The sequence below is a fragment of the Perca flavescens genome, chromosome 14, assembly GCF_004354835.1.
Source record: "Perca flavescens isolate YP-PL-M2 chromosome 14, PFLA_1.0, whole genome shotgun sequence".
NCBI classification, from domain to species: Eukaryota; Metazoa; Chordata; class Actinopteri; order Perciformes; family Percidae; genus Perca; species Perca flavescens.
This window is the reverse complement of record NC_041344.1, coordinates 6,178,445-6,204,172: the sequence shown is the minus strand read 5'-3', so window position 1 is coordinate 6,204,172 and position 25,728 is coordinate 6,178,445. Positions and strand designations below refer to the sequence as shown.

Genomic DNA, 25,728 nt, shown 5'->3' with positions numbered 1-25,728 from the left:
TGCCTTCTGAGGCATTAAAATATAACCACGGTCATGTTAACTTGGGCGTGGAGACTTAAACCTACTCAAACTGGGGATATGGAGTTTGAAATATGTGCGTTGACCACAGTCTAACAAAAGATTATAGAGTTGCATTATGGGAAGTGTAGGATCTAGCATTCTTGGGGAGTTTGGAGACTAATAGTCAGAAGAGCTCAGCCTCTGCGGCATCAAATGGTTTAAAACTACAAACATTTAATGAAGCTGCAGGAGTACACCTGTGAATTAAGTAATTATTTATTTATTAATTTTACAGTCTAGCTGCAAGATACAGTAAATGTGAAATTTAAATCTAGTGCTTAAGATATAACATTAATAGGAAAGCAATTTCTACCACAAACAATAGGCCTATAGGCTGATACCTATTTTTTTTATTTCTGACAAAGTCAGTTATGTTATTAAGATGTCCTTAAATAGCAACAAATATGACAAGTATGACAAACACTACTGTGTGACAATTGATTTGAAGGGCACTGTCATGAAGTTTGGGATTTGGGGATTACAGGATAATTCCAAATTCAGGAAATTTGATGGCACTAAAAGGAAATTAGGGATCATTATCTACGATTTAAGATATTGTCAACATGAATGAGACTGTAGAGATGGGGTATTGTATAAATTGTACAGATTTATCTTCTTTTGGTTATTTTAATTTTCATAAAATTATGGTTAATATATTTTTAACATCTTGGGGCCCGTGCTGGAAAATATTCACACTTTAAAACATTGAATCCCTTAAATAGATAGATAGATAGATAGATAGATACTTTAATGATCCCCAAGGGGAAATTCAAGGTCCCAGTAGCTTAAAGACATCACACACAACATATAATACACATACATCATAAACGGGATGGTAAAATAACAAATAACAAACAAAAAAACTAATCCACATGAATAATATGGACAATAAAAGAAAAGATACTAAATTAAAAAAATCCACATGAATGTACTAAGGGATGTATAAGCAGTGACAGGGCAGGTAAGGTGCTCTATGAGAGTGTGTGTCATGGTGGTAGTGCAAATAAGTCCAATAGTGCAAGGATAAAGTCTAGAGACCAGCATTAAATATGGACAATATAAGAGACACAGCAATATAAAAACTATATAGCAGTGCAAGGATAAATAAATAAAAATAAAAAAGCATTAAATAAGGGCATTATAAGGGAATAAAGACAGTATAATAGACACAAATCAACAGTCAATATTAGAGGTTTGAAGTGATAACAGGTTGGTGTGTTTTGTAGGTCCACAACTACATCAAATCAGAATCTGTGCACATTAGGGGGAGAACTTAACGGCTTCTGAAGTCCTGCTTAGAGTCCCAGAAGGGCTCGGTCCGGCCCTGCAATGGACCGAGGAGAGTCCGGTAGTGTCCCCCCTGTGGTCTGGGTCTCACCCTCTCCGTCCTGCTGCTCCGTCATCCCGTCGCGCCGGAAAAGGCAGAGCAGCGGAAAAAAAAAAGGAGGCGTTGCCTTACAACAGCACCATCAGCTGCAAATTTATGCACAACAGTAAAAGCACTACTGCTGCTGCAGCTGCGGCCGTCCTGCAAAGCAAAAGAAAGGAGCACCAAGAACAAGCTCCAGAGACCGGTGAGCCGCCTGGAGGGCTTCGGCAGCGGGCAGCCGGTGCAGGAGCAGGCTGAGAAACCCGGAGCGGTGACGGTAAGCACGTACCGAGACCCCCCGTTAACGAGCCAGACAGCAGCAGCGGCGGCGGCGGCTAACGGGATGCTAGGAGGAGTAGCCTCCGGTGGATCCAGTGTTAAATGGTCTGAAACATGGAGGGTGGCTAGCTAACAGCCAGCCCTGTGTCTGACTCTCAGATGATGCGTGCAGCTAAAGAGCTAAAGCCTTTTTTTTTAGGGTTAGGAGGCTGAAGCTAGCTGTGTGTGTGTGTGTGTGTGTGTGTGTGTGTGTGTGTGTGTGTGTGTGTGTGTGTGTGTGTGTGTGTGTGTGTGTGTGTGTGTGTGTGTGTGTGTGCGCGCACGCGTGTTACAGGGGGTACTAAAGAAATGGATATACCAGATTTAAGTGGGCCCAAACTTAGTCCACAGGTTAAACAAGTAAGAAGAAAAATGAAAGAAAAAATAAATGTTTGTTTCTGGAAGATGAACAGAGTTGTTGATGAATGTGTGTGTGTGTGTGTGTGTGTGTGTGTGTGTGTGTGTGTGTGTGTGTGTGTGTGTGTGGTCAGTATTGTCCTCTTTTAATGATTGTTGTTATGGGTTCATAGTTGTTATTTTGAAAAGCCTGTTGCATTTACTTTACTTAAAAATAAAAATAAAACCAGTGAAACAAACAAATCAACAGTGGAATTTCCCCCTAATACTTTTCAGCCTTCAGAACACCGGACAAAATAAGAGTTTACTTGGAAAACATAATGTGCAAAATAATAGTTTTGGATCACATTGTTTTTGTGATTGTTGGGAGCCGAAATCGCAACAAACTGTATTGTGGATTTATTAAATACGACAAATTGTCATAAATATTGACGTTGGGGGGGAAAAAAACTGTTTAAAAACGCTGCAAAGAAGTTTTTAATTTTCTTTGAAGATTTTATTAATTGATTATTCAGGTATGCTTTTAATTTGGAATTTAAGTTGGGTTACGCTTGTGGTTTGACGTGCACAATACAGTTCTCTGTGTTCCAGTGGGGATTTCCCTGTCCAGTCTCCATCTTTTTAGAGTATTTTCTGCAAGTGAACAGTTGTTTGTAAGTCACTGTGTTATTATGGTCAAATTTAAAGCTGTTGAAAGTATGTAAAGAAAACATCAGTCAACATCAACATCAGTCTCCAAGTTCCCTATGTATCAGTCAGTGTTAAGTAGTGAGTCAGTGTTGCACAACGTCTCTTCTCCGTGAAGAGCATGTTTGTCAGGAACAGTGACGGATGGTTTTTCATCAGCTGGGCTCTCCCAGAGAAAATATTGTGTGTGTGTGTGTGTGTTTCTCTCTGTGTTTGACTGATGGACACCTCCGCTGTCTCCTCAGCAGCCATGGAGACGGATGGAGAGCAGGGCCAGCAGGGGGCCTCGACCAATGGGAGCGCTGCATCTGGGACGAGCTCCCGCCCCTCTCCGATGAATTCTATGTCTCTGTATGAAAGACAGGCGGTTCAGGTAGGTGTGTGTGTGTGTGTGTGTGTGTGTGTGTGTGTGTGTGTGTGTGTGTGTGTGTGAGCGTGTGTGTGAGCGTGTGTGTGAGCGTGTGTGTGAGCGTGTGTGTGAGCGTGTGTGGTCGAATGCGTTGATTATAGTTTACAGGTGTGTGTGTGTGTAAAAGACAGGCAATGCAGGTGTGTGTGTGTGTGGTCGAATGCGTTGATTATAGTTTACAGGCTTTCACTTTGTCCTGATTGGTGCTTTTTTTTTTTTTTTTTTTGACACTCAACAGTGTCCAAAAGGCGTAAAAAAGAAAAAAGATATTTCTTTCAAAACCATTTGTGCAAAATTATGATCCTTTTGAGTTTTGGCTGCATTAAGTGTTTCTCCTCCATCCATAAGTGTATGTTTTGAGTTCACAGGTTAAAACAAAAAATACATTAAATGCATTAAATCCAATAAGGTATTATTGTTTTGACAGGTGTGCAACACATAAAATGATAAAATAAATTTTTTTTATTTTTCACTTTGGTATCTTTTTTTTTTTTTTTTTTTTTTTTATCTTTGCTTATGCTGACTCAGCCAAATCGGCTGTGTTGCCAATGACGTTGACAGCAGTCAGATTTACTCATCAGAACAGTAAACTTTAATAGGAGGGGGGGCAATCTACAGATCATACCTGCACTGAAGCCATCCAAGATTATTAATCTTAAACAATAATACATTTTAATCAATTGTATGTAGTGTTTATTAGCTTTTTGTTAATTGTTAACCCTCGTCTTTAATTAAAGAAGCAGACCTGATGTTGTTTTGTCAGCTGCTTGCTTCAGCAGCAAACGGGCGAGATGCTGAAGTTGTTGTCGTTGGTCATCATGATGTAGCGGTTTGCTGTAGCTGTTAGTCTCGCGTTGCCAGACCTTCCTCCACAGCGCTGCGGAGGAGGGTCTGGCTAGTCCACACAGCATTCTGGGATTGGAGGCAAACGTGCTCTGGTTTATCGGCATTTCTTTAAACCAATCAAAATCGTCTTGGGCAGTGCCACTGCAAAATAGCCTCAGGAAGGAACTTGTTTTGGTGGAATGTGTGTACGTTCAAAAGATGTTTTAGTCGTGCGAGAGAAAACTCCGATTGGACAGATGGTCTAGCTAGCTGTCTGATTTTACCCTGCAGAGATCTGAGGAGCAGTTCACCATAGTTCTCAGAAAATCCACCGGAGTTTAAAATTCCAACACAGAGAAAACGGAAAAGGTAACTGACATCTGAAAAGATTTTCAGATTTTAAAAATAAGACTTCTGGAAGCTTTTGGCTGCTCGTATATATTAAAAAACGTTACATTTTAAAAATTAAACGTATATTACAGTTGCCAAAAAATTATGCATCTACTTCCAATCGGTTATTGAGAAAATGGAGAATGACGAGAAGTAATTCATTTATTTATTTTAATATGGCATATAGTTTCTAGGAGCAAAAATCTGGCTAACGTCTGATTTGGTTTACGTTTCCTTGAATGTTGTAAATTCCTCATCATATTTGATTGTGAGCGGGGCTTGTTTGTGTATACATGAGGTCAGGAGATTGCAGTTGTTTGTCTCTATACTTGATGATTTATGGTTAAGCCGATGGACAGAAAGTGATATAGAGAGTGACTGAAACAGGGAGGTGAAGAAAGAGATTGAGTCGTGCTGCTGGGTTGATGGAGGCTCCGTGTCATTTTCCCAGGCTCCTCCACGGCCATCTGTCTTTGTCACCCTGCACACACTAATCCAGCCCGCCGCGCTCGCTTTCATCTCTCAACTTATGGCCGTACGAGCCTGCTCATACATCAGGCAGCTGGCAGGAGGCTTTTCACTCCGCTACAGCATCCCTCCCTCTGCCCTCGTTTCTCTTACTCCGCTTCTCTCTTTTTCTTCACGGCACTGTACTAGGGTTGCACGATATTAACAAAATGTGAAATTGCGATATCGATATTAATTTTGATATTTTTAAACATGTAAAATTACAAAAGTTACAGGAATACGCATCAAAATAGATTCATAACAAAACAAGTTTTCTTACAACATAAGGTTGACTTCAACTGACCGGACTGGTCCAATGTGAATAAATAAATAAATAAATAAGGACCATGTCTACAGAACAGGACATGTTTTACTGATTGTACAGTAAAAAAATATATAAATAAAGGGAACATGACATGTTTTACTGGTTGGACAGTATAAAATATATAAAAGAGAACAGGACATGTTTTACTGATTGTACAGTATAAAATATAGAAATAAAGAGAACCGGACATGTTTTACTGGTTGGACAGTATAAAATATATAAATAAAGGGAACAGGACACAACTTTTCTTTCGCTTCTCTGATAAGTTCTGTTTTGTTGTCTCCATCTATTTCTTCACTTAGACTGTCACTCTGTCGAAATATGCACACACGTGGTACGCTCTATAGGGTTTGTCATGTAGTGGACCCGTGCACTGACGTGCACTAACATGTGCAAGCGGCACAGTAACTGGCCAAAGAAATGATTACCTAACCCCATTATAGCGTTTCAAATGGGCTCTAAATCAAACACAACTAAGCCACACAGCCAACGGTCGAGCCAGCGCTCCACAATATAAATAAAATATTGCATTCTTATCGCAACACTTTCGATATATAATATTGCACAACGTGATAACAATATTGAGTCGATATATCATGCACCCCTACGCTGCACTTCCTTTTTTCTTCCACTTCATTCACGTTGTTTTCGTACAAATTCTGCTGCTTCTTTCCTCCTTCCCTCCCACGTCTTCTGCTGGTTGTCTGCTGTCACCTTCTCCGTCTCCCTTTCTCTTACATCATCCTTGAGTCAATCTTTCCTGCTTCTTCTCTAGGATTGGGTCATTGAGACCCGGTTCCAACTTGAAACCGTTTAAAAAAAAAAAAAAAAAATAATTACTATTCCAATGGAATTGTTTTTTTTTTTATTTGAATTGTTTGGAATATTTGGTTTCCAGTCCCATCATCGGTTCCAAATTTAACACGAGCAAGTTTTGGTTCCCGTAAGCGGCCGCCGTAATTTCAGGCGCATGTTTTTGTGTCGCAGCCATGGAGCACAGTAAGCGGCGCTCTAAAGTGTGGCTTTATTTTACGTTGGAAAAAACCTGTAACACTGTAAATCATTATTGAATTGTCTCTGAATATCTGTGAAATAAGCACGTGACTCGTTTCAACTCCACCCCTCAAAGAATCGGAATCGAGAATCGATAAGAACCACAGTCGAAAGGAAGAATCGGAATTGGGAACAGAATTGTGAAAAACAAAAACAATGCCCAGCCCTGTTCTTCTGTCTTTTCCTCATATCCTTCTGTCGTTGAAGTGGGAATTGTATCTAGAATACAGGCCCGAAATAAGGCCCTAAGGCCAGAGAAATCTGACTCCAATTACCTAATTCCCGCGCCTTCTTTAATCGGACTTAATGTTTACCAAAACACAAGGATCAATCTGAGACGATGAGTTCAGTTAAGCAAATTTACTGAGTACAGCATAAGAGTTACAACGCAGCTGTGGGTTCCCAAGACGGAGACTGAGTTTCCCTAGCAATCAGACATCAAGTCAGAGCTGGTTCACCGAGTTGTCCTCTGAATGATGAGCCCCGATCTGCTCTCTCCCTCAAGCTTTTATCCATTCCTCATAGGTGGATGTCTTCTTGTTTCTAGACAGAAACTGGTGTCTTCACAGACACACACGCACAATTTGTCGGGACCTTGTGGTGCAACTTCCTCGTCTGTTCGCGCAACCTTCAAACAATGCACCTCTATGCCATAAAAGCCTAAACTATTTTAGGACTTCATCAGAAGTCACGTTTAACACCTTCCTCAATGACTAATGCAGCTCTTTTGCAACGAGCTCATACATACATTTTGTGAATAAAACATTTCTACGTCTTCTATTTCTCTCTTATCACGTTTGCTTAACAGCCGCGTTATTGTTCTTTGGTCTCCTCTCGTCCTCCCTCCTCCAGGCCCTGCAGGCGTTACAGAGGCAGCCGAATGCAGCGCAGTACTTCCAGCAGCTGATGCTGCAACAGCAGATCAACAACGCCCAGCTGCAGAACCTGGCAGCCGTGCAACAGGTAAAGGTGTGTGTATGTTATGCCATTTTAAAATGTAGCTTAAATATATGTCAAATTCTGTGCCAAGTCTATTTTTTATAAGTCACGGAGCTTACAGAGACAGCAAAAAAACCATTAGAAAAAGTCAGAATGGAAGACAAAAAAGAAATAAGACAAACTTATGAATCTGGAATCACAGAACAAAATGAAATGGCAACATCCTTATAAACAAGGCCAACAGTTTTTTTATCTATCTATCTATCTATCTATCTATCTATCTATCTATCTATCTATCTATCTATCTATCTATCTATCTATCTATCTATCTATCTATCTATCTATCTATCTATCTATCTATCCATATCACATTTGCTGTGTCCATGTTCCAAATGGTGTGTTTGTGACCAAAACAAAGAGCCACGTTTAGCTGCAAACATCCCAATTTTGATGTTGTTTGGAGTAGACTGAAACATAAAGCTCTTCTCTTCTCTTCATTTTTCTTCCAGGCTACTCTGGCTGCCAGTCGTCAGTCAAGTCCTTCGAGCAGCAGCTCTTCTCAGACCACCAGCACCACAGCTGTATGTACTGTTTTGTGTTTACACCAAAATGGCTGCACTCTGTCCCTTACAAAACGTAGCAAACTCAGTATCGCTGTAACATTTCCTCTCAGCGGACCCACCTTTTTTTTTTTTTTTTTTTTTTTTTTTTTTTAAAGCTACATACTACATGTTGAAGTTGTTCATTATCGTTATCTTGTATTTGTCAGGCCATTGTAACATCTGGATCTACAACCAGCAGCCGTCCTATGGGTTCCCCGGCAACATCCACAATCAGCCAATCGGTGCTGCTGAGTGGGACGGCAGGGGGCCAGGGACAAATGTACCTGAGGGTGAGTTTCATGCCAAAATGTTATTTCAAGCACATATTAAATAACGTGTGTGTGTGTTCGTTCAGTGTGGTGATGGCTTGTGGAAAGAAGCTGTTCCTGAGTCTTATTTGCCCTGGTACTGATTGGCCTATAGCTCCTGCCAGAGGGCAGCAGGTCAAACAGGGGTTAGGCAGGATGGGAGCAGTCTGTGCTGATTGCCTTAGCTCTGCTGAGGCAGCGGGATGAATGGATGTCCTTCAGGGAGGGGAGGGGGCAGCCGATGATCCTCTGTGAGGTGTTGACCACTCTCTGGAGCTTCTTCCGTTGTGCCTCAGTGCAGTGGGAGAACCACACCGTGATGCAGTACGTCAGGATGCTCTCGACGGCAGATAGATAGATAGATAGATAGATAGATAGATACTTTATTGATCCCCAAGGGGAAATTCAAGGTCCCAGTTGCTTAAAGACATTACACACAACATACACATAAACAGGATGATAAAATAACAAATCCACATGAATAATATGGACAAGAAAAGATACTAAATAAAAAGTCCACATGAATGTACTAAGGCATGTGTAAGCATGAGACGCTTGCAGTGCCAGGGCAGGGACTGACCTGTGATTCAGTCTGCATGGTAAGGTGCTCTATGAGAGTGGGTGTCATGGTGGTAGTGCAAATAAGTCCAATAGTGCAAGGATAAAGTCTAGAGACCAGCATTAAATATGGACAATATAAGAGAATAATGGAGACATAGTAATATAAAAACTATATAGCAGTGCAAAGATAAAGTATTAAATTAAATATGGGCATTATAAGGGAATAAAGTAGACAGTAGGATAGACAAGAAGGTCACTAGGGTAGACAGAAGGTCACTAGCAGCTCCTTGCCCACGTGGTTCTTCCTGAGCACTCTCAGGAAGGGCAGACACCCATACGGTGTCTCGAATCGCACACTTCTGTACTTACTTAATTACTTAATTTGCTATTTTGCGTACATAGTGCGTTCAAAATGACAAAGTATGGCCAAGTGCAGCACTACAAGTACCTGGATGCAGCGGAAGCCACAGGACCACAAACGTATTTTTAAACTTATGAAAATGGCGGGCTAGGAAGTTACAGCGGTGGCGATTTAAACACCGAACTATACAAATGTAATTTATAGTTCCACTATACTGTAGTCGGATAGTGAGAAAACAAGCCGGTTTATATTTTTTCGGGCGACAATAGGTGGCGGTAATGCTCTGCCCGGTTCCAGTTTACCATTAAAAAGAAGATGACAAGTTATTTTCGGCCAGTGGATGATGACCCTGTCGAAATGTAGGCACTACCCAAGTGAGTACACACTGTACACGGTGTACTACATGTAAATGTACTCACAAATCCAATTACAGCATCCAATTAAAAGTATCCAAATTGAGACCTCCAGCTTATATTTGACACCGCTATCACTTTCTGTGCGTTTGATAGCCGTCTTGTCGTCCTGCAGGTCAACCGCTCCCTGAGGGCCCCCATCTCCTCACAGCTCATCTTTATGCCCGGCAACACGGCAACTGCTGCCGTAGCAACCGTCACCCAGCAGCCTCACGCTCAGCAACAGCAGCCGGAAGTGACACCGACTTCCTCGTCCAGCAGCCAATCGGATAATGACCAGGTTTGTGGAATGAATGAGTTAGTGATTTGAGTACAAACTTTGCATTTTCCTTGCCACAGATTGCCTTTTTATTTCTCCTTCGTTCTCTCCTTCCTCGTCTCCAGGTTCAGAATCTAGCCATGCGAGGTATGTCCAGTCCCAAAGGCGTTGGTGTGAAGACTGAAGCCCCAGAGAGGAGTGACTCAGGTAGGGGAGGAAAGGAAAGGCAACCTGAAAACCGTATCAGGTTTATGAGGTTATAATATGTCGGTGTTGTGTTTGGTTGATGCAGGTTTAAGTGTCATAAGCCATATTTGCATTTGTAATAAAAGCGGAGGCTGTCGAGTAAAAATCCCACCGCAAATGACCTACCGTATTTCGCCAAACACAGTGGTTGTGTGATAATATTAGCGCGGATCGGCAAGTCTGTTATTCGGCTGTTATTGGCTGCGTTGGCAATTACAAATAGGGCTGGGCGATTATGGAGTAAATCAGATATCATGATATTCTTGACCAAATACCTCGATATCGATATTGTGCCGACATTCTAGGGTTGAAAATTGGTGCTTTAACAAAATATCTTCACACTTAGATTTTAGATAAATAATCATCAGTAATGTGACCATCATTTCGAAGTGAGGGGAAAAGGCAAATAATAGAACAACCGCTAGAACAGGCTGGTAAGTTCAGAAACGTACATCACTTTACTGTGATGCAGCTTTTAAAACTAGTAAAAGACAACACCTATGTTGCCTATGTCATATTACGATATCCAAAATCTAAGTCTATATCTAGTCTCATATCATGATATCAATATAATATCGATATATTGCCCAGCCCTAATTACAAATCAGTCCTTCCAGGAAAAAAAGTTTTTTTGTGATTGTTGCGGGCAAAACTCCTTGATTATGCGGCACGTTTTCTTAAAAAATGCGATGGAATATGCTATATGATATTTATGCAATTTTATGCGATGAAATTGCGGGAACTTGCAAAAACTGCAGTTTGATGAAAAAGAGAAAAAAAATTGATTCCCCCAACACCCTGCTTTTCGATGATGTTCACGTCACTTCATAACGTCACTTCATAACGTTCCCATGGCAACAGGGGAAAATGGCTGCTCTTGTGTGAAGTAAACGCAACATTTTTCAACTTTCTGCTGAGATATATGTGACTTTTTTGCAACGACAATGGGTGGATTATGAAATCATGCAAGCCCCACATAGTTTGCACGGAAATCGCCAATTTATGCGGCTAAAGTGCGGCGTATTTGAAAAAAATGCGGCCCCCGCATAAATATGCGGACTTTGGCTTATTATGCATGGAATTATGCGATCGCGTTTTTCTGGAGGGACTGACAAATGAAAGTTTTGACAGAGCCTTGACATCATTTGTGGGGGGTAGTGTCAGTAAATTTGAGTGAAATACAGACTTCCCTTACCCAGTGTGAGTGCCCCTCACGTAACACAGACGGCCCCCTGGTAATACTCATCTCGTGCGAATAGGGCTACAGATGTCGTTGTGTCATTAGTTTTTTTCTGTCTTTTCAGCTGCTTTCTCCCTGGTCCAACCCTCCCACCAGTTAAACTCCCAGTCCCCCACTAAGCCAAGCCAGCCGCAGCACCAGCCACCCCACATCAAAATCCCCACGTACCCTCAGCCCACCAACCTCAAAGCCCACCCTTCGTCCTCCGGTGCCTCCTCCTCGTCGTCCTCGTCCTCCATCCCTCTCTCCCAGCTCCTGCTTCACGGAACGCGGACCCTCACCACAGGGACCACAGCTCCTACAGCAGCGCACACTCTGGTCCTAGCGTCCAGCGCGGCGTCCCAGGCCCACGGGTATCCCGTTGGCACGGCGGCCATCAAACCAGCGGTCAACGCTCAGACCCTGGTGGTGCAGCCCCTGCAGAAGACCTCGCTCAGTGCGGAGAAATCCGGCCACGGCAACGGACCCATCCCCATCCAACCCAAGCTGCAGGGGCTCCGCCTGCCCCTCCAGCTGCCTTCTAGGAACCCCCCTCCCATCCTGCCTGCCCCGCCGCCCGTCAGCACCTCCGCTCAGCCCCCCCAGCCGCCGCCGCCGCCGCACATCCCTGTTCAGATTGTGGGTGCGAGGCAGAGCACGCTGGGAAACGCCCAGGCTCTGGCTCTGGCCCGGGGGAACAGCTGCTGCCAGGACGGCGCCGCGGTCCTCAGCAGCTCGTCCAGCCTGCTCACCATGGTGGCGTCCATCGCGTCCAGGGAGGGCGGGGTCGTGGGCCGAGGGGTGGGGCTGAAGACGCTTCAGTCGCCCCAGGAGGCTCCCCCGTTGGCTCAGGTCTCTCAGGTGCATCCGCAGGCCAATCAAAGCTCTAGACAGGCTCAGAACGGACCGCTGGCTTCGAGCCCCGCCTCCTCCCAGGCCCCCACCGTTCCCTCTCCTCCCTCCTCGATGTCTCGCTCCTCCCTCTCCCTCCCCCTGGTGACGGAAGAGCAGAGAGGAGCGTCAGCCAGCGTGACCACCAATGGAGACTCATCGGGAAGTCGGACACCGCAGGTCAGCCGATTACATTATTGATTCACAAAGAAAATTGGTGTCCTTAAAGATTGTATTTTTCCTCTTTTTTTTTTTTTTTTTTTTAATTAAGGCATTAAGATTTTCCAAAAGATTATTTTATTTTGTATTCCTCTTTTTAGTCAAATTTAGCATGGGTTCATAAACTTATGAGTACCACTGTATATACACTTGCTTCTGGAAACAAGATGTCATTCAGTGGTGGTCTTACGCCAAAAACACAAAGAGAAAGTGAATCCAGTCGCCCGATCGAGCACGAATCTATGCTTCGCGGCACGTCGCCGGCTGAGTGTTCCTGGCGTTATGAGTCTGATAAAAGTTCCCTACTTAAATTTTTAAAAGACATTCTGCCTTAACTGCTCCTGACCTGTGTAATTATTAGCTTTATAAAAGTGACCAACTGTTCTGTTGTTTTTTTAATCTGTTCATCTGTTTACACTGATTTTTTTTGTTTTTGTTTTAGGGAAAGCAATTGTCTGGGTCACTAAAAAGAAAATCCGACTCCAATGCAGCCAATGATGAAGATGGCCCCTCCCCTCCACGGCTCCAGCCAGTCAGAGATCACGCCTCAGCACTCCCGACCAATCCCATCGAAGCAGGTAACAACATAGAAATATCTCTTAAGTTTATGAATGTGAATGTAACACAATATTTACATCTTTCCTGCTCCTGTCTTTTCTCCCCCTCGGCCCCCCCCCTCTACCCACCAACAGGCTCTGGTGCTCCACCTCCAGCCTCCTCCTCTCCCTCCCCAGTGCTGTCAGTGTCCCGTGGGGTCTGCCAGGGGGAGAGAGCTCCTCCCCCCCAAGCTGTGGTTAAACCCAATGTCCTTACACACCTCATTGAGGGCTTCGTCATCCAGGAAGGGGCAGAGCCTTTCCCTGTAAGTACATGGGATTTGTAGTTTCTAAAAGAGGAAGCGAAAGTCCCTCCCCTTCCGGTGGACCTCGTGGGACCTTGATTCGGAAACAAATATGTATGGTAGTGAATGAGGAGAGACTAATTATTTTTTTGATCCAGCTTGAATTGAGCTGTGAATTACACACGTGATGTTCGTCATTTTAAAAGATGATTTTCCAAGTGAAGAAAGTCTCATTTTGTTTGTAGGTTTGTCGTATGACCGCTTAGTTTTGTGTGAAACCGCTCTCACACTATATGCGTCACCTTGCTTGATGCTCTGCTCGCTATCTAGCTTTAAACCAATCACAATCGTCTTGGGCGGTTGCTAAGTGCCGCTGCAAAATAGCCTCGGGAAGGAACTTGTTTTGGTGGAACATGTGTACGTTCAAAAGTTGATGTAGTCGTGCAACAGAAAACTCAGATTGGACAGATAGTCTAGCTAGCTGTCTGGATTTACCCTGCAGAGATCTGAGGAGCAGTTAACCATAGTCCCCTTAGAATTACAACACAAAGAAAGCGGAAAGACATCCGGCGGAATTTCCTTAACCGGAGCAAGTTATTATTAATTGCACCGGAGCAATCCCGGAAGTGGAACGTCGTGGATATAGACTACAACTCAGGTAATATTATCTTACCTGATGATGTGTTTTATACAGCAAAACTGTATCAGCACAGAAGCGAAAGAACGAGCAAGATCCGCTGCTCGTTTGAGTACATCCCGGTACGAAACAGACAGACACCGTTTGCTTCAGCAAGACGTCATCCATGCTACTTTGAAGTGTGTAGTCTTTCTCATTATGTATTTTCACAGTCAGCAAAATTATCTTCAAACTGACGAACATATGTGTAATCCATGGCTCAATTCCAACGGGATCTTTCCCCATTCACTACCATACATGTTTTTTCCAAATAAAGGTCCCATAGTGGTCCATTGGAAGGGGAGGGGCTTTGCCTCTCTATACCACTTACAAGCACAAGGCTCATGTATGTCACTAGGCTGATGGTCACCAACCTTTAGTTTTGTTGCTTTTTGTGTTTGATTGACAGGTATGTGGTTCAGTAAAGGACTCTGCTGGTGAGGATTTAACTAACGACAGTCTGGACACTAACCAATCAGAGACTGTTACAGCAGCGACAGGTAACAGCCAAAGGGTAGAAAATTGCCTTTTTTAACGGCAAGTTAGTTGGACAGAAGCTCTTTGAAATTATTGCAATCCTCAAAATACACAGAAATTCAAATTTTAGCATCACACAAATATGAACAAACAGCTTTGTGGTTTAAGTATAGGGACGTAACATTTTAGGTGTAGATTTGCAATTAAAGCAAATTAGGCTGCCCATGCTAATTTGTCAGATAACCTTGCCAAATATAATCAAAGGGATGGTTCTGATTTGGGGTTGTTGTAGGTACTTATCAGTAGTAGTAGTATTACCCACAGTAGATGGCGGTCGGCACAGGGTACCGACACGGAAGCTAAGCAATGTTCTGCTGTTGACAGAGGCTAGAGCCCGACCGATAAAGGATTTTTAAGGCCGATATCGATACAAATATTTGGTGATTTAAAAATCTGATATTCTGATATATATGTATCGGCCGATATACAGTGGGGGAAATAAGTATTTGACCCCTTGCTGATTTTGCAGGTTTGCCCACTTACAAAGAATGCAAAAATCTACAATTTTAATCATATGTACATTCTAACAGTGAAAGACAGAATCCCAAAGAAAATTCCAGAAAATCACATCATATGAATTTATTAAAATTGATAACCATCTGATGAGGAAAAACAAGTATTTGACCCCCTGGACAAACAGCAAGTATTCTGGCTCCTACAAGCCAGTTAGTCTTTCTTTAAGACACAGCCCCAATCCGAACCAATTATCTACATCAAATACACCTGCCTCACCTCGTTACCTGTATAAAAGACACCTGTCAACACCCAAACAACCAGCATCCAACATCCCCACCATGGGCAAGACCAAAGAGCTTTCTACGGACATCAGGGACAAGATTGTTGATCTGCACAAGGCTGGGATGGGCTACAAGAGAATCGGAAAGCAACTTGGAGAGAAAAGATCAACTGTCGGTGCAGTTATCAGGAAATGGAAGAAGCACCACACCACCGCCAACCTCCCTCGGTCTGGGCCTCCACACAAGATCTTGCCTCGTGGGGTGTCCCTGATCATGCAAACGGTGAGGAATCATCCCAAAACCACAAGGGGGGAATTGATGAATCAACTGAAGGCAGCTGGGACCACAGTTACAAAAGAAACGGTTGGTAACACACTACGCCGTCATGGATTGAAATCCTGCAGCGCACGCAAGGTCCCCCTGCTCAAGAAGAAACATGTACAGGCCCGCATGAAGTTCGCCATTCACCACCTGGACGACTCAGAAGAGGCCTGGAAGAAGGTGATGTGGTCAGATGAGACCAAAATAGAACTTTTTGGCCTCAACTCAACTCGTCGTGTTTGGAGGGCAAAGAACACCGAGTACAACCCAAAGAACACCATCCCCACCGTCAAGCATGGTGGTGGCAACATCATGCTTTGGGGGTGCTTTTCAGCCAAGGGGACGGGACAACTCCATCGTATTGAGGGGAGGATGGACGGGGCCATGTATCGTGGAATTCTGGACCGACATCTCCTTCCCTCAGTGAGAGAGCTGAAGATGGGTCGAGGATGGGTGTTTCAGCACGACAACAACCCTAAGCACACCGCCAAAGCAACAAAAGAGTGGCTGAAGAAGAAGCACATCAAGGTTCTGGAGTGGCCTAGCCAGTCTCCAGACCTGAATCCGATTGAAAATCTTTGGATGGAGCTTAAAATTCAAGTTGCCAGGCGACAACCTCGGAACCTGAATGATTTGGAGGCTGTCTGCAGTGAGGAGTGGGCCAACATCCCTGCCGAAATGTGCACAAACCTTGTCACCAACTATAAAAACCGTTTGACATCTGTGCTGGCCAATAATGGCTTTTCTACAAAATATTAACATGCTGTTTGTCCAGGGGGTCAAATACTTGTTTTTCCTCATCAGATGGTTATCAATTTTAATAAATTCATATGATGTGATTTTCTGGAATTTTCTTTGGGATTCTGTCTTTCACTGTTAGAATGTACATATGATTAAAATTGTAGATTTTTGCATTCTTTGTAAGTGGGCAAACCTGCAAAATCAGCAAGGGGTCAAATACTTATTTCCCCCACTGTATATTTAAAAAATAATAATCCAGAAACGCATAACAAAACATAGCCAGATTTCCCTAACATTAGTTATTTGTAGTTATTTATGAATACTCACTAAAATAATATGATAATGCAGTTTAAAAATAAACATGTTGGATGGATGGATGGATGGATGGATGTTTTATATCACAACAGAAATGAGGAACATCAAAATATATTAGTTCTGATAAATAAAATGTATAAAAATACAAACTTAAGATATAAAACTTAAAGGGTTAAACACGTTGTAGAGTGCCCTCTGGTGGATAAACTATGCAACGCCAACACTCAGAACATGGTTGAAGGGTGTTACGTCCGTTTTTATTTTATTTTTTAAATATTCATTTATCGGCCATTATAAATGCCGATACCGATAGTTTTGAAAATGCCTAATATCGGCCGATAATATTGGATATATGGGTCGGGCTCTAACAGAGGCAGCAGCTAAACGTATTTTAGACATTAAAAAAACTTTTTTGACTTGGTGAAGACCAAAGTCACACAATAACACAAAAAAAACAAGCCAATTGAGGCAGCGGTAGAGCACCAACTCCTGTGTTCTGCGAGGTTAAATGACTGTTTTTGCCAAAGGAGTGTGGTGGCTTTGAAGAGAGCAGAGGTAACGGCTTCAGTTCCCCGTCGTCAAGGGCAAAATGTTCTAAATATAGCGTACACTTAAACTGATATAGGTTCTTTTCTTTAGTATATGCGCCCCATATACTGAGGCTGAGTCCTTACCACAGTGGCCCGGGTTCGAGTCCGACACGTGGCCTTTTGCTGCATGTTATCCCCCTCCCTCTCTACCTCTCCCCCCTAATCTGATATAAAACTGATGATATAGATTTATTTTAGGTGAGCCTTTTTTAAGTTTCTAAAGTCTGTTTAGCTGCTGCTCCCGTCCACAGCAGGACAATGCTTATCTTCCGTGTCGGTACTCCTGTCTGCTTCTCCAAACTGTGGGCCGTGCTGACCGCCGTCTATGGAGGAGTAGTATACAACCACAATTTAAAAAAATTCACACTATCCCTTTAACATAACATGGACATGGAGGACAGGGTTTTAAAATGTGCAACAAAAAAAAGACCTTAGTGTGAGCCTTGTGTGTCCGAGCTGGGCCACAGGAACGCAGGCAAGGTTTTGATTACAGCCTTGGAGCAGGGAGTTTCCCACCTCTGACAGCAGAACAGCACAGTGAAATATCATTATAGTCTTATCCCTTGTGTTGTCCTCAAGTCACATTTGACCCGCTTTAAAAGTTTTAAATATCAGAAATATGGGTTTCTTTCAACCAAATTGCCCAATAATGACATGGATGTACGTATGCAACTTTACCGTTCTTCCCGGGCAAAATTAACGATTACTTTCATTGAATTTGGGGTGTTTTATTCAATTTTATAGCATTTATAGCAGACAAAAACATTTAAATGGTTTCAAAACAGTATCCTGACTAAACGTTGACATCTGTGATCCTGAACAACGCTGTGCAACCAGTAACCAGCAACATAGCTCCAACACATTGTTCGTGATTCGACTGGTCATGACTGTTATCCAAGATGGCGGCCGCATGTAAACATTAACGCGACGGTCTTTACAATCTGTCTTTGTAATAAACTGTCTGTACACTTACAAAGTTCTCAATGCTTCGGTTTGCATGTAGGGACACTCATTATGCTACCGTGGGGTGCTATTTAGAGCCTTGTTAGTGGTGTAGAAATAGTGATTTACCCTCTGCCCCGAAAGCTAGCGTTAGCAGCTAAACACCGGTTTGCGCTAGCTTGTTTCAAGCTAGAGACGCATTCGATTAGCATAAACAGATTCCAGACAACAGTCGACTAGGTACACATGTAATTAACCCCTAGGTTCATTTTGCGCCGGAATTGTCCTTTAAGCTATTTTAGCTTTTTTTAACTAAAAAATTAGGTTATATGTCATATAAATCAGGTTTATTGACCATGAATTTAAAAAAGCATCGAAAGAAATCAAAGATGTCGTAAAAAGCGCCAAAAAATATTGACCCGGAAGGACAACAAGTTAATGGCCGACGGGAAAACCACATAACGGTTATACCTTTTAAAGCTATGTGAATGCATTTGCAGTTCTTTGTGTTTCTCTTGATTTTCTGATGTAGCATTATAGCAGCGCTACACATTTATTTATTTATGTAAGAAATAGTAGAAACAATATAATATTTACCACCTGCTCTGTTTTTTTTTTTCCTCCCTCAGTGCTGAAGTGTGAGTACTGTAAAAACTTTGCTCCTGCCAGCCAGTTCAGAGGCACCAAAAGGTTCTGCTCCATGTCTTGTGCCAAGAGGTACTTCAACATGCATGAAATATAATATATGCCGTGGAACCCATCTTAGAAAGAAAATACTGCACTGCTGAGAGCTGCAGCCACTGTAGTGTTATCACTCCATCACATTTTATTTTACAACGATAAAAATACAAAACTTCTCACAAATTGACAACCGAGAAGTTTCTCTCAAAAAGTGTGTGCATTCTCAGGTGGCTACAGCTGTATATTACACAGCGTGTGTGTTTTCTGGTCCCTTTTTTTTTTAATTATTATTATTATTATTATGTTGAATTCTGTGATAGTGCCACTTCATCCACTTTTCTCTACAAAAATGGCATGTAAACTGATGTCTGTTTTTCGTGTCAAATTTTAGTGCAGTGAGTCCTGTACATTTTTTTTTTTTGCTCATTTTGAATTTGCTCCATGTCAATATGTATTTATTATGCCGTACATGTTTCACTTTACAAACAATGCACTGTCTGCATTGTTTTGAACAGTATGCTGTCAGCATATGATTTTACATGTTCTGCTTCTGCTTTACATTTGTCCCTTTGCCCACTACATGCGTAAAGGTTCTATACCACGTGTGGCGCAAAGAGATAAAAACTGTATGTGTTGCTCGTCTTGGCTTCAGTACCGTATATGTCACTCTTTGTCTACGATACAGTATGTATTGGTTCCCCAGGTACAACGTCAGCTTCAGGCAGCCCTTCTGCATGCGGCAGGGGCCAGATCACGCTCTGGATCAAGGCCAAGGCCACCTGTCCAACTCCGACGAAGAGGGAGGGATTGCCAGGCGCAGGGTCCCCCGAAGGACGAGCTCAGAAATAGCAAGTGCCAAGATAGCAGGGCGACCCATACCTTTCAAGGTGAGAAGGAGCCGCACGTTTCATAAGCCTCTTTCTGACCAAGTAGTTACTAACGTAGTTATAGGAACAGTCCACTCTCCGAACTACTCTCCCCCAAAACCGGTTTTTCCATTTGCATTCACACTGGCCAAGTGGCCATAGGAACTGACCTTTTGTTATTATAATCACAGCCATCTAACCACCACTATGCAGAAAAGGGAAAAGACCCTGCCCTGAAGTAGGAGCTGAAAGAATGACCGCAACTGTGGCCAGAGGAACTTAATAATCCCCAAATTGGTCCAGTCGGAACAGGAGAAAAAAAGGGTTCTAGGAACTGCAAAAATCCCTCCGGTCGGAAAGCGGCTATACATCGAAAGCAAAAAAATGGTTTTTCATTTTTAAGTTATGAAGGATCCTCATACATACATTTTACATACAGATGTAGAAAAAAAAACACATTGAAAAACATCAAAAGAGCCACAGTTTGTAACTTAGAGAGTGAGCTGGGCATATTTTGAGGTGGAAAGCAATTTATGGATCCATCGATAGCTGTCAGTTGTTCATGTTAAGCCAGTCTGCCCCCTAGTGGCTGTGATTAGGCTCTGCAGGCTTCACAAACAAAGCACCTAACTAGGATTATTCTCTCACCTCCTCTGTGATTCTGCCAATTGGGGGACTCCATTTCAGTAATCTCACACACACACACACACACACACACACACACACACAGAGAGAGAGAGAGCTTGAGGAAAGGTAATCATTGTCACTGATCTCTTATATTCTGATGAATACAGAAATAGTTTGAAGACAAAAAAGTGCAAGTGACATTTGAGGTTAAGTTTAGCTCGAACCTGCAGAGGACTTTGCATATTTGATACATGCGCACACGCACACGCACACGCACACGCACACACACACACACACACACACACACACACACACACACACAGTCAGACTAGGAAATAATCCAGTGCGACCACAGACTTCCACTGTCATCCAGTACGGCATTTTTTTGACGCCTTGCTCACGGGTTCCTCCACTTCTCCCCCTGCACAGTGCCGTTCAGAGTCCAGCCATTCAGATGAGGAGTCCAGCGGAGAGGAGGATGAAGATGACCCCATGTCGCTCTCGCCCGCCTCCTCGGCCTCCTGCCACCAGCCGCCTCCTCCGCTCCCGACGGAGAGTTCTGCACCCAGCTGCCTGCCCGCTAGCCCCGCCCAGTGGAGTGCGGAGGACGTGTCGCAGTTCATTTCCTCACTACAAGGTTGGAAGATTTTCACAGTAAAACTACTGATAGTGATTGCATCTGATTTGTGCATAGTGCACTTCATTAGAAACTAAATGTTAAATTTCCTCCAACTGTGTCATTGGTCTCTGTTATCAATGCTTATTTTATGTTGCACTGGCTTCATATTTAAGTTGAATTATTGCTTTTTTTTTTTTTTTTTTTTTTTTTTTTTTAAGATTATTTTGTGGGGCTTTTCTGCCTTTTAATGGATAGGACAGCTAGGTGAGAAAGGGGGAGAGAGAGAGGGGGAAGACATGCAGGAAATCGTCACAGGTCAGACTCAAACCCCGGACCTCTGCGTCGAGGCATAAGCCTCCATGTATATGTGCGCCTGCTCTACCCACTGATCCAACCCGGCCACATTATTGATGTTTTTTGATAGGAAACTGAATGTCTTTGGGTTTTGGGGTCAAAACTAGCACTATTTTCTGATGTATTATTGCCTATTGTTTAGGCCCTAAATGATCATGGATTAGAGAAAATAATTGACCGATTAATCGATAATTTGATTAATAATAACTTGTTAGCCCTAGTTCTCTGCATAATATTTTGTAATGTTCTGCTCTTTTCATGCGGTCTGTATCTTTCCCACCTTTTTTGCTCCTTCATTTTACATTGACACTATTGCTTTTTTCTTCCTTCTCTTTGTTTTCTATTTGCTGCCCTCCCTCCCGATTTCTCGTTTGTCCCCATTTATGTTCCTCTTCCTCCCTCTTGGCAGGCTGCGAGGATCTCGCCTCCCAGTTCCTGTCACAGGAGATTGACGGACAGGCCCTGCTGCTGCTGAAGGAGGAGCATCTCATGTCCACCATGAACATCAAGCTAGGTCCCGCCCTCAAGATCTGCGCCCACATTAACACCCTGAGAGACTGATGTCAGTGTTTCTATAAACCCACCGTGTCGACACCGTGTTCAAAGTCAAGCCCTGGGCATTTAACCCCCAAACTCCTGTTCCGCACCCAGTTCAGATGCGAAAGTAGTCAGCAGTCAGAGTCCTGCTGGGGGGGTGTATAAGGTACAGTTTATTTTCAAGACAAAGCCAAGGCTCTTGAGCTCTACGTACGTAGGGCCGCAGCACTTGAATCTGTTGTTGATTTATCCACTCTGGAGCCCATTTTCAAAGGTCCTACTTGCACAGGAATGTTGTTAATTACTTGCAAAAATTTACCAACTATGTTTTGGTGAAGATACATGTTCCCTAAAGTGTTATGTCTGCGCAAAACCAGTACTTGCAGTCAGAAATAGCTTTTACCAAGTGGTTTCATTTTGCTGTTTAGTTGCACGATTTCAGTCTGACGTCTGCATTGTGAAATGCAGAAATGAAGGTTTTGAATGTATTTTTAACGCTGAAGTCATTTGTGTTGTGTGATCAGCAAATAAACAAAACGTTAGCTCCATAGTACTTGCACAATATTCCCAAACGTTATGTATAAACACCGTACATTGGGCTGCCCTTTCCACAGACCTCGACCTAGGCTGTGCTTATCTTATTTGTTTTTTTTTTTGTTATATTTGATATTTCTGCTGAAGTTCAACAAAACCTTGAACAAACTGCAGTTGATTCATTGTATCATATTGCACAGGAAAAGTAACTTTTTGACAGCTTTGCCCACTTGTTTCAAATACATTCATGATTCTTTTTTTTTCTTGTCTTTGAGAACAATGTTGGTTCTCATCTAGGCGAACACACGTGATTTTGATTACAACTCTTCTTATTTAAGTCACAGTCGGCAGAGCATTAGAACAGAAATGGAGTAAAATACACTGAATTTAATTCAAATCCACCCAAAACTCTAATGTATCAGTCAGTCAAAAGCTTAAAGACTTCAGTATTTTTTAAAGGAAGCACTCGGATGATATATAACTTCAATGTTATTCATGTAAAAACTGTTACTTTCAAAATTATAATCATTTTGTAAACAAACAAAAAAAAGGAAAAAAAAAGGGCATCATCATTTTTTAAATGGTGGCACTTTTATATTGGAAGTGGCCTATTCTACAGCTGACAGGGTACAGTTAAAGTACAGGGTACTGGCTGCAAAAAAATTGCGGACCAGAGTCCAAATCCAAACCCACATCCCTCGAGGTTCAGAGAGCATTTCATATTTCTAAGTGAGGCATAAAAAAAATACTGCAAAAATACTCGTTTTAGTAATCATTTTCTCACATCCCTACCCTACTTTTTACACACGGTGCACCTCAAACATTTGATAAAACACTACTGTTTTCACATGAAGAGTTTATTCACTCTGTCTCCAGGGGATCCCGTCTTTTTACGTTTTGTTTTTTATTTTTTAAGCGGAGGACTTTTTGTTGACTCTGCTCTTTAAAAAAGGACTGTAATCTGCAAAAACCTGTTACTATTTGGTTCCGTCGGGCAGTTTCGAGATCACTTATCTTGAAATGGTTCAACCAGCTGCTCCTGATCTAAACGCAAGTATGTGTGTAAGTGAAGGGTAACATCACGGGCTTGATTTTGTGAAGTGACATACAGTTTTTTTTTGTTTTTGTTTTTTTATGTTGAAAACAGATAAAGAATGAAAGTAAGCAGCACATGTAAGCTGTTAAATAAGCTGTTAATTTTGAAGTATCTTTAGGCTACATTCATCAAGAAAAGCCAGGAGGTTCGTAAAGAAAAATAGGCTGGTAGCCACATGTGGACCTACGCTTAGGATGGATGAAAACAATAATCGATGAATGAGTGTGTGAATGAGGAGAAGAAAAAAAACTTAAACTATACTGTAATAAGTGTACAATTTGCCTTTATATTTAAATGCACATTTCTTTGCTGGACTGCCTTGTTTAAGCTTTTTAATGTAGGAGTTTCTCTCATATTATTTCTCTGTGAACCTTGTGGCCTTTCTCGCTAGTCTCTACGATAGACGTTTAGATGAGAATTGTCTGTTTTTTTTAACTGCTTTTCATATCATTCCTTGTTTTATATTAATAGTGCTTACTTTTTTTACTATTTGTTATTTCAAGCAATGACATCTGTTGCCTTTCTCCAGGAAAAAAAAAAAGCGTGACTGAATTTGTAGCTACCTTGATCAAGGAAATTAGCAGTCTTCCTTATAGCTTTGTCACATAGCGTGTAACTACCAACAGTATTTACCTTTTCTAGCTAGCTATCTTTGGCTTTGTTGTTAGTGACTGTGGCTATTACAGCATTTTCTTTCGAAAAGGATAATAGTCTTTGATAGCTGTGTGTGTTTTGTATTTCATAGTCGTCCCCCCGGATTTTGAAGTGTTTCAATCTGCAGATCCCTCGGCATATTGTGAAGACCAAAAAAAAGAAATAAAAAAAAAAGCACTTGTACTACGTTACAAGTGATGTGAGCCACAATTTCTTAGTGAAATCATTGCAGGTCTGTGGTGATATCCAGTATAACATTTGTTGACAAGCAGATCATTGCGACTTTGTTCATTCAATCATTGTTCTCCCAAAAAGTAGCACTTTTCTCACAAAATGACAGTGGATTCTGCAAAAGGATTTTTTTTTTTTTTTTTTTTTTTTTTTTAAATAAAGAGGCTACTTCAGAATCAAAATGTGTATGCTTGCAATAATCAGAAAAAACTGCAAAATCTTGGAGGGACTGAGTTTGACGAGGAGACGCTAACAATACTATCATGCAAATAAATAACCAAGGAACTGTTTTAAAACTGATGCCTGTTTTTTTTATTTTTGATATGGGACTAAACAGACCTATGAAGGTAACCTAACCCTGAGGGATGATTGACTCTTTAATGTTTTTTTTTTATTTGCGTGTCATACTTGGCATTGATTGCTTTCAGTACGTGCCATGAGCTATCCTGTCTGACATGTGAGAACCGATCATTACAGGGTTATAGGGCTAGGATTGTTTTTAGCAAACAGGTTCATTTTCAGCATACCAATGTCCTTAGTCACTGTTGCTGCAGGCTGTTAAGCTTAGAATTGAGGGCAAAGCGATACACTGTATTTATGTGACATGAATTGTAACTTCAGTCTCAGAGAACATCCTGTTGGGCTTGGGTTATGTTTAAGTGTCCCAGAGATGATATGTTTGGGTTATGGCTAAGGTTGGGTTCAGTTTAAGGTAAGGGAAAACACAGAGTACGGTGTAACATGTACAGCCTAATTATGGGGTTTGAAATAATACCAGTATTGTCACAAAGTAGACAAAATGTGATGACCATTGATCATTTATTGATGACAGCAGTCATCTTATCGGCTTTTCTGGATTGGTGGGTAATACACATTAATTGCAGGACTATGTCAAACTGTTTGCAGCTGACATTTTGTTTAGTTTTTCTGGCTAACTAGTTTGATAATGACAAATAACCCTGCAAAAGGGGTGTCATTTGAATACATTGTATCATGCTAACTGTGTTGTAATGATGCAAAAAGATGCAGTTAAAGCTTTTATTTTCAGGTCCCAAAGAAAAAGTCTGCATTCCTCATCATTTGATCGTCCATATATCGAAGACATAGTATTATTGTCCCTTCACACTGTTGTAAGGTGCCCCCCCCTTCCCCCTGAGAATATAAACACTTCTGTTACAGTTAGAAATGGCAAAGAACTTGCATTGCTTTCTTTCATTATATAATTGTTTTTAGATGACCAAAGATTGTTTACAGAAAAATACATATTTACAGTCCATATATTACTCTTCAAACATAAAGGTTAAAGTGTTCCAACAGTAAAAACAAATACAAAACTAAAATTGTTTTTCATAAACAATATGCATTTTTCCTAATATGTTCTTAAAAAGTTATTTTTCATTAATTCTTCATTCTTGCAGAAGTCCTTGGCCCATTGCCAGACCTACATGCTGCATCTAATGACACTTATTTGATAGCCAGTGTTGGAAGGATACTTTCAAAACGTATTTTGT

The 25,728-nt window shown here is 41.9% G+C and overlaps 1 protein-coding gene across 5 annotated transcripts; it reads left to right on the top strand.

The window, feature by feature from the left end:
* Positions 1–1,285: 1,285 nt before the first annotated feature.
* LOC114568448 (polyhomeotic-like protein 1) lies at positions 1,286–24,507 on the top strand. Of its 5 annotated transcripts, none has more exons than XM_028598065.1 (15): positions 1,286–1,706; positions 3,040–3,164; positions 7,153–7,269; positions 7,749–7,820; positions 8,009–8,131; positions 9,600–9,764; positions 9,869–9,950; positions 11,294–12,279; positions 12,761–12,896; positions 13,011–13,180; positions 14,245–14,335; positions 18,648–18,735; positions 19,385–19,586; positions 20,622–20,829; positions 21,575–24,507. In XM_028598065.1, exons 2-15 carry the CDS (start codon positions 3,042–3,044, stop codon positions 21,724–21,726), a joined length of 2,715 nt encoding a protein of 904 aa, XP_028453866.1. In that variant the 5' UTR covers positions 1,286–1,706; positions 3,040–3,041; the 3' UTR covers positions 21,727–24,507. The 5 variants fall into 5 exon arrangements, with proteins under 5 accessions (XP_028453866.1, XP_028453867.1, XP_028453865.1 ...); XM_028598066.1 differs by having other exon boundaries at positions 3,037–3,164; positions 7,153–7,263; XM_028598064.1 differs by having other exon boundaries at positions 3,037–3,164.
* The last annotated feature ends 1,221 nt before the right edge of the window (positions 24,508–25,728 follow it).

Coding starts and splice junctions, on each gene's coding strand:
- LOC114568448 (XM_028598065.1), top strand. CDS start 3,042: ATGGAGACGGATGGAGAGCAGGGCCAGCAGGGGGCCTCGACCAATGGG. Junction 8,132..9,599: donor AGGGACAAATGTACCTGAGG/GTGAGTTTCATG, acceptor GTCGTCCTGCAG/GTCAACCGCTCCCTGAGGGC. Junction 14,336..18,647: donor GACTGTTACAGCAGCGACAG/GTAACAGCCAAA, acceptor TTCCTCCCTCAG/TGCTGAAGTGTGAGTACTGT.